The sequence below is a fragment of the Etheostoma cragini genome, chromosome 1 (genome assembly GCF_013103735.1).
Source record: "Etheostoma cragini isolate CJK2018 chromosome 1, CSU_Ecrag_1.0, whole genome shotgun sequence".
Taxonomy (NCBI): Eukaryota; Metazoa; Chordata; class Actinopteri; order Perciformes; family Percidae; genus Etheostoma; species Etheostoma cragini.
The window spans coordinates 32,599,680-32,608,398 of record NC_048407.1 but is presented as its reverse complement, the minus strand read 5'-3'; the positions used below and the strand labels follow the sequence as shown (position 1 = coordinate 32,608,398).

The 8,719-nt window shown below is 40.6% G+C and overlaps 1 protein-coding gene across 4 annotated transcripts in view; it reads right to left on the bottom strand.

Moving 5' to 3' along the window:
* Window positions 1–8,719, bottom strand: part of kmt5b (lysine methyltransferase 5B) — a 14,321-nt gene that overhangs the window by 2,682 nt on the left and 2,920 nt on the right. For all 4 annotated transcript variants that reach the window (XM_034859543.1, XM_034859463.1, XM_034859388.1 and 1 more), the window contains exons 2-9: window positions 6,840–7,084; window positions 5,740–5,887; window positions 4,741–4,906; window positions 4,545–4,654; window positions 3,118–3,284; window positions 2,667–2,686; window positions 1,877–2,013; window positions 248–447 (exon numbers count right to left, since the gene is read on the bottom strand). In XM_034859543.1, the coding sequence (XP_034715434.1) occupies window positions 248–447; window positions 1,877–2,013; window positions 2,667–2,686; window positions 3,118–3,284; window positions 4,545–4,654; window positions 4,741–4,906; window positions 5,740–5,887; window positions 6,840–6,996 (1,105 nt within the window). In that variant the 5' untranslated portion in view covers window positions 6,997–7,084. The remainder of the gene's footprint in view (window positions 1–247; window positions 448–1,876; window positions 2,014–2,666; window positions 2,687–3,117; window positions 3,285–4,544; window positions 4,655–4,740; window positions 4,907–5,739; window positions 5,888–6,839; window positions 7,085–8,719) is intronic.

Below are 8,719 nucleotides of genomic sequence, written 5' to 3'. Positions count from 1 at the left end.
CCCCCCCCCCCCCCTCCCCGCCGAATATCCTATTGTGGACTTAAACTCGTGACTTGTGTCGTTACATCCCTAACAGCCAAGTTCTGATAATCAGTACATTTGTGTGTAACGTTAGCTTTACCTGCGCTGCCACGTTGGATTTCTTCTGTCCCGGTTTTAGGGTTTTTGGGATCTGAAACCACGTCGTAAATATACCAACAGTGTTGGAATATTTATACACACACGCTAGTATTTAGGGGACTCTTACATTGATGTGTTTTTGGCATTTCCTGAGAGTCCACGTCGGTGTGGGAGCCTACAGAGTGACTGTCGGAGCTCCGGTTTCCTTCCCCCAGCTTCTTCAGCCGGTTGAGACGCTTGTCCGTCTCCCGCAGCCCGTACTTGCTGTTGATCACCGGCACTTCCACCGGCAGGCCAGCTTTGGATTTAAAAGCACCAGTGCCGCGTCTGCAACGCAACAAAATAAATGAATATATGATGAAACATCACAGAAAAGTTAAGTGAAGGAATTACGCTTATTTAGCTTTACTTGAATAACACTGTAATAAGTTCATGTTTTCATGCATTGGCTCAACCAGAGGTGGTGTGGGACGGTGATTTTTGTACATTTGGCCACATCTACACCATATTTTCTTTGGCACAGGTAAGTCACAACAAGTTCTACTCTGTCTTCACTCGGCCTCTCCTCATCCTCCTCACTGTGCCCATAACCACCATCTTTGGAGTCAGCCTGAGAAAACTAGCCGAGTTTTAAATGGACAGATCCCCGATGACACTGTTTTATATATACACATATGTTTTAGATTAAATCTTTTATTGAGTCCGTCTTTAGCTTTTCATGTATTTGCTGGAATGCTTCTCTGAGTTTAAAACAGAAAAACACATTAGCAATGGTAATTAAAGTAAGCAGCAAAATCAGTGGGCATCAGCAGATGAAACCAACTGATCTGTACAATAGACGTGTGCTTAACAAGGCAGAATCCATCATGGCCGATAGTTCTCACCCCCCTGAATGCAGAATGTAAGTTGCTGCCCTCTGGTTCCGGCTCCAGTCGGCTACCAGCAAAACAAATAGATATAAATTCTCCTTCGTCCCCTCTGCTATCTCTCTGCTTAACGCTGGAAAGAATGGGTAACGTCTGCCCATAGGGCACACTGGGACATTGTCGTCTTTGTTACGTACTATATGTCAATTTCTTTGCTACTGTAGCAAAATGAATCACCCCTCGGAGACGAAGAAAAGGTCTTGAATCCTTAAATCTTTGGAAGGTCCTGCAGCAAACATTTCAGGACGTTTTGCATATTTTGCAACAACCAACTACTCAAAGGGCCGGTCTTGTCTCGGTGTGCGATTTTTTGCAGATTTGTGTTGCAGACGCGCCGTTAAAAGGCACTCTCTGCTCACAGAGCCGAGAATACAAGGCCGAGCGAGGAGGAGGATCCCAAAGCATGTTTTTTTTTTTGTTCTTTTTGTTTTTAAAGCCCAAAATCTTTTAGGGTTTTAATATTTCCAATCCAGGCAATTTGAGAACAATTCGATATAAAACAGCATGTTGGCTCTGCAGGATGTTTTTTTCCCCCCAAATGATGTACAGATTTCTATTTTCAAATGTCTTAAAAATTAGCGCAATAGCCCCCGGACCCCCCCTAGGTTGGGGCAGAGCCCAGAATGTTTACACCTTCTGGCTCCACCCCTGGTTAAAGGATGCGATCGTGCCGGCTCAGTGTCGTTTAAGAAAAAACAACAACACTGGATTAATTTTGGATTAACCGAACTTTCACCCTGTGGTCTAAATTAATTGCACATAAATAAACTATAACTGCACAGACAACACCTTCAAGACATTCTGCGTTGTATATTTGTTGTCACACCCACCGTTCACAAGTGTAGCATTCACAAAATTCATTGTTTTCCCCAAAAAACCCGTCTCCGTAGTAACACGAGATTTCCTCTCCTGGTTCAGTGTCTCTCAAAACCTTCACGCAGGCGGTGTCCCGTCCCGTCGACACAAACTGGACAAAAAAAACACACAAAACAAACGTGTGTTTATTCGCAGAGGTTTCACAATTCACAGCAACTGATCCAGTGATTTTTGTTTTTTTAAATTTTCTTTAAAGCCTCTGACAACCCCCCCAGAAAGTACAATGGCGAGTAATTAGGAGCAGGGACCAGCAGACGCCTCCCAATACGACATCATTGAGATATTTATGCCACGATACCAAATTATTGGGATTTTAAACATTTATTTCCTTTCTTTCCAATTTCAAATTTTTCCCCAGTTTCAAATGACATCCCCAAATGGAAACTATGTCAACATCTTGTCTATAAAACATACATTACTCTGTTTGTTCATCTCACTTCAATGTTATGGCTGCAAAATGGGACAAACTGGCCAACACATGTATAATAAAAGATCCATAATCGGCGCCTGCGTATCGATTTTTCCCCCCCGATCCCTATTAAAAATAAGAGCATTGTGGTGGTGTTGGCGCCGCTTTTCTCATGCATTGATTTGCTAGTCAGGGGCTAGCAGTCCACCACTCTGATTGGTCGTTGAGTCCAACTGGCCACTGGCCGATTCAACAAGACATATGATGTCACATTATTTAAAAAAAAAAAAATATATATATATATATATATATATATATATAAAAAAGTAGCATACCTTGCAGTTTGGTCGACAATCTGAAAACAGAATCAAGACAAATATTAGCACCATTATATAAAATACTGGATCAGAAGAGATAAGACGTGTATGTGTACAGTATCCTTAGGCTTTTTTAGGTTCGGTTTTAAACGTCGTTTTTACTTTTAAATTAAGCTACAACAGAGTATTTCTCGCCAAAGGCAACATTCCTGCTGAGAGCTACACCTTTTTTATAGATATTTCATCATCATGTATCACGTATTGATAAAAGGTTAGATGAGTTTAAACATTTAAAGAAGGATTTCCCTACGCAAAGAATGCATGAACTATCTTTTCTTTCTAGGTCCTTTTGTTTTACTGGTTTATACACCTGGGTGTGTAACCCCCCCCCCCCCCTCAATGAGTCATTCATTTCCCTTGGTTACAGTACTAACGGCCCCCGAGCACTAGAGACTAGGACGCCTCATACCGTGGTTGATGAACGCAGCGGGTCCCAGCCAGAGCTGGGCACAGTTCTTGCGGGTTGAATACATGACGCTGAAGTCGTTCTCGCCGTGCCGGAGCAGCATGTTCTCCTCGCTCTCTGAAAGCTCAGCGATGCATCCCACCAGGTGTTCGATCTTGTCGTTTCTCTTCCTGTAAAACAAGGGCAAGACAATGGTTTATTGACCCCTGCAAAGCCGGCTGCAGTACCTTGGTCCATGCAGTGACAGACCACTAACGATTATTGCCCAAGGAGGTTACTTAACGATGTTTCCAGTCGAAGCTTCTTCTTTTTTTTGCCTTTTGCCTTTGTTCAGACTCCACTGCATTCAGGTACTGGCTTTCTTTAAGAGCATATCCAATAAAAAGGGGAGTTCATCTACAAACTACTATTTTTTGTGACCGTTATTGCCACTCTTTATTTTAACCCAAACCTGTCGTCAGACACTGCCTACCAAGAGCCTGGGTCTGGGTCTGGGTCTGGGTCTGGGCCTGAGTCTGAGTCTGGGTCTGGGTCTGGGTCTGAGTCTGAGTCTGGGTCTGGGTCTGGGTCTGGGCCTGAGTCTGAGTCTGAGTCTGAGTCTGAGTCTGGGTCTGGGTCTGGGTCTGTCCCAGGTTTCTGCCTAAAGAGAGTTTTTCCTCGCCACTGTTGCACTGTTGCTTGCTCTGGAGGAAACTACTAGAACTGTTGGGTCCTTGTAAATTATAGAGCATGGTCTAGACCTCCTCTATCTGTAACGTGTCTCGAGATAACACTTATAATATACACGTTATGAATTGATACTATAAATAAAATTGAATTGAATATATATATATAACACTTCTTGAATTTGTTGATGAGAACCATGTGTATCAATATATAATAATATTGATAGGTGACGCATCGGGATATCGAACCGTGACACCGGTAAACATTCACACCCCTACTAGATATGTGCATGCATATGGCGAGAGCTAACGGTTAGCTAACAGTTAGCGTATTTTATGCTAAACCACCGCGGTCCGGGGTTACAGCTAGCACACGTTCGAGTCGCCACACTATGGCAATGGCAAATGAAACGCTGGAGCAGGAAGACCCGCCCTCGAGTTCCCGGTCACCTACAACAGCAACGGGGAGAGTGTTTGCGTACAAGACAAAGACGGTGCAGCTTTGCTCCACCGCTGTAAAAGACGCGAAAGGATCACATCCAACATGCACGTTCAACACCACCACCCACATGTGTAAAACACCGGGACGGGGAAAGAGCAACCAGTATTTTCAGTTTCGTAGCACAAGAGATGCTTCTCAGTGTTAGAGCCCGTTAAACAGGTAAAGTTAGAACAGTTAAATGCATTTAGGAGGTGGGGGCTGATGGCGTGTTGACATGTGGTGCTGTTTTAAATCAGAGATAACAGATGGCAGCATGTCCTCACCATTCCTTTGTTGCCACAATTTTAGCTCCGTTTTGCTCTGATGAATAGCGGTTACATGGGAGAATCTCAAACCCGCTGTCTGTGGCAAACATCCGCAGATACACAAATACCTGTGCAAGACATAAAGTTAGTCATGTGATTGTTTGTGATGCTGGAATAAAAAAAATTAAAAAAAATCTTTCAGAATATTTTTTACATGTTGCTTGAAGAGCTTTTCTTGAGCTTTCGTCTTGTTGAGGAACAGATTTCGGGACCAGTCCCCGGTGGTCAACGCTCTGAAAGCTTTCTCCAAGTTGTCGTGTTTCTTGAAGCGCTCGATGATCTCCTTCAGCTCCTCTTGTCTTCCCTTGATTGGTCGAAATCTGCAGGGACACATTTTTTAAAAAAAGGCACAAAACGAAGGGTAGACAAAAGTAAAAATATGGAATGAAATACCCCTTAATGTAGGTCTGTGCAATTGATGGCGTCATGATTGAAAGTTCGATTTATGCTCCTAACAATAATAAAAAACAATGTATTCGTGGCCGGGTTGGTCCAGTGGGTGGAGCAGGTGCACGTATGCCTCGATGCAGTGGTCCAGATCTAACCTGTGACGACTTCCTGCATGTCTCCCCCCCTCTCCCCTCATTCAACTAGGTGTCCTATCAAATAAAGGCAGAAAAGCCCAAAAAACAACAACATGTAGTCCAGAAATACTATTATTTTCCACATTACATTTAGCAAGATAACTTTTTTCTTGTTTTCCGAAAAGGGGAATTTAAAAAGTTCAACGGGAAAAGTATTAACCCTCATGTTGTCCTCGGGTCAAATTGACACAATTTTTCAGTTATTTATTTGTTTTTCGTCGTTGAAATAAGCTGAAAATGTCAACATGAAAAATATCAAAAAACATCAAAAACAACAACAAAAAAGCACCCACAACATTGAAAAAGTGGTAAAAAACTGACTTTTTCATGGATGACAGGAAGACAACGCGAGGGTTAAGGGAGATTTCCTAGTTTAAGGTGTTTTCACTGTTTTTATTTAACTATTTCTAACTTCAATGAATGCAAAATCTTTCCAAGTCGATGAGTAATCGAGTTAAATAATCGTGATTCAATATGGACCAAACTTAATCTAAGAGGAAGATAAGAACGCTTGTCCATGACTGAAGAGGCTGCATGGCCACCGACTCCACTGTGATGAATCCACTGACCTGGTGTTCATCTTGTGAGTCTGAAAGCCCAGGTACGGGTCCAGGATCAGGCTCGTGGTCAGGTCGTCGTTCTCACACAACTCCTTGGCAGTCATTCCCGAGGAGGGCACGTAGCGCCTCTCTGCCTCCAGACTGGCTGCGTTGAACCCTGTAAACACAGACCGGCGTTAGCGTACGGGACTCGGCAGAGATGGCAAAAGTACTCACTTCCCATACTCAAGTAGAAGTAAAGATAATTGTGTTCGAAAGTACTGATTTGAGGTCCAAGTACAAGCTTGGAAGTACAAGCGTGGAAATTTACTCTGCTATTCACAATCACACCTGATAGACGAGCTTTTGTACCAAACTAAAGTAACGAGCCATTTTTGTAAACTGTAAGGAGTAGAAAGTACCGATATTCATGTTAAAATGTAAGGAGTAGAAAGTACCGATCTTCGTGTTAAAATGTACGGAGTAGAAAGTACCAATATTCGTGTTAAAATGTAAGGAGTAGAAAGTACCAATATTCGTGTTAAAATGTACGGAGTAGAAAGTACCAATATTCGTGTTAAAATGTACGGAGTAGAAAGTACCAATATTCGTGTTAAAATGTACGGAGTAGAAAGTACCAATATTCGTGTTAAAATGTAAGGAGTAGAAAGTACCGATATTCATGTTAAAATGTAAGGAGTAGAAAGTACCGATATTCGTGTTAAAATGTAAGGAGTAGAAAGTACCGATATTCATGTTAAAATGTGCGGAGTAGAAAGTACCGATCTTCGTGTTAAAATGTAAGGAGTAAAAGTACTGATATTCATGTTAAAATGTAAATGTAAGGAGTAAAAGTACCGATCTTCGTGTTAAAATGTAAGGAGTAGAAAGTACCGATCTTCGTGTTAAAATGTAAGGAGTAGAAAGTACCGATCTTCGTGTTAAAATGTAAAAAGTAAAAGTCAAAAGCCGCCCAAAAAATAAAAATAGTAAAGTAAAAATAGCTGAAAAATCTACTTGAGTGCAATAACGAAGTATTGGTACTTAGAAAGTACCGGTACTAAGTACTGGTACTTCGTTACTTCCCATCTCTGGGAATCGGCCGCATTCGTTGACGTGTTCGAACTCACTGCGGCTACATCGCCGGCTCCGGTTCTTGTTGTGGCGCAGCGAGGTCCGCTGGGAGTGCTGGGAGCGGGTCTGGCTCACATGCTGCTCGCCGGTCAACTTGTTTCCGTGCCGTCTGCCATTCAACACCATGTTCTTGGATTCGCCAAGCCACTTCATGCCCACAAGCCCCCTGGTCCAGTTGCATTTAGTCTCCGAGATGAAGAAGCACTCTCGAGGGGGGAAGACTGGGGTCTAGAGTTGAAACCTGGAGGCGGAACAGACACAACACACATTACTAGATGCCAAAAACTCGGCTCACTTTACACAGACGGGAGAGATACAAAACCATGTGTTGCCAGCTTTACTTAACCCTCACGTTGTCCTCGGGTCTAATTGACCCCATTTTCATTTTTTTTGTCACAAAAAAAAATCGACAGTTGAAATAAGTTCTTTAAATGTCAACATTAAAAACATCAAAAAAAGCACCCACAACACTGAAAAAGTGACAAAAATGTTGGAAAAAAAAGTTCATGTACTATATATTATGTTCATAGGACAAATCTATCTGTAAAATTCTTTTTATAATAGTATTCATTTCTATATTTATTCAGTACATAGCCACGTCCTGCACTTATAGAACCAGTGTATATCCTGCACCTGCTGCTAGTGCACTTCTGGTTTGACCCGAACTGCCTTTTGTTGCCTTGTTCCTGTGTAACGACAATAAAGTTTAATTTAATCTAATTACTAGATGCCAAAAACTCTAATTACTTTACACTGACTGGAGAAATACAGAAAGGATTAAGCTTTAAATAACCCTCATGTTGTCCTCGGGTCAAATTGATCCATTGCCATATATCAATGTTTTTAATTCCCCAAAATAACATGATTGATTCCACACAACGCTCTTTACCAAGTACAAATCTCTACTTTCATTAATTTTGGGGCGTCTTATTCAATTTTATAGCATTGTAAAACAAATGGAAGTGTTTTTTAAATAGTATTGAGTAAAAGTTGACATATTCCAGTCTGTGATTATCATCAACATCCATTCCTTTAATTTTAGTCTCAATAATTCCTAATTTCTGCTTTTCTAACTCAAACATTAGGTATAATTTCCTATAAATGAGGTTTATTGACCATAAAATCCAAAAATAACTGTAAAACTAAAGTTAATTAGTTAGTGTTACATAGAGTTGGAAACGTCAAAAAGTGAGAAAAATTGATAAAAGTGTCAAAAGTGTTGAAAAAAGGGACAAAAAAGGAAGAAAAAGTTAAAAACATAGATGTCAAAAAAGTATTTATTTTCAATATTGATGGAAAGACAAGACAATGGTTATCCCTCATGTTGTCCTCGGGTCAAATTGACCCCATTATCATTTTTTTTGTCGCAAAAAATGGCCCATTGAAATACGTTCTTAAAATGTCAACATTAAAAATATCAAAAAAACTTTGGGAAAAATAATTTTTTTAAAAAGCACACACAACATTGAAAAAGTGACAGCAATGTGAGAGAAAAAAAAATTATGTAGAAAAAAAACAACCAAAATATATATATATATTTTTTGTTATGGTTGACAGGAACAAACAAGGGTTAAGTTTGCAGATTTAGACAAATGATACAAAATTTAAATTATATATTTAAAAAAACACTAGTGCTGTCAATTAAACACGTTAACGCAAAACCCATTTTAACGTCAATAATTTTTATCGCAAGATTAACGTTCTTTTTGGCCTAGCTAACTTTTGTAGTTTTTTTCCACATGCTGTTGCAACAACTAGTAACGTTAGAAGAACTACAACACCCATCGGCTCTAGCTAGACCAGAAACACAACAACACACACACACACACACACACCTTTAAACACACATACCTACAGACCTACACACACACACACA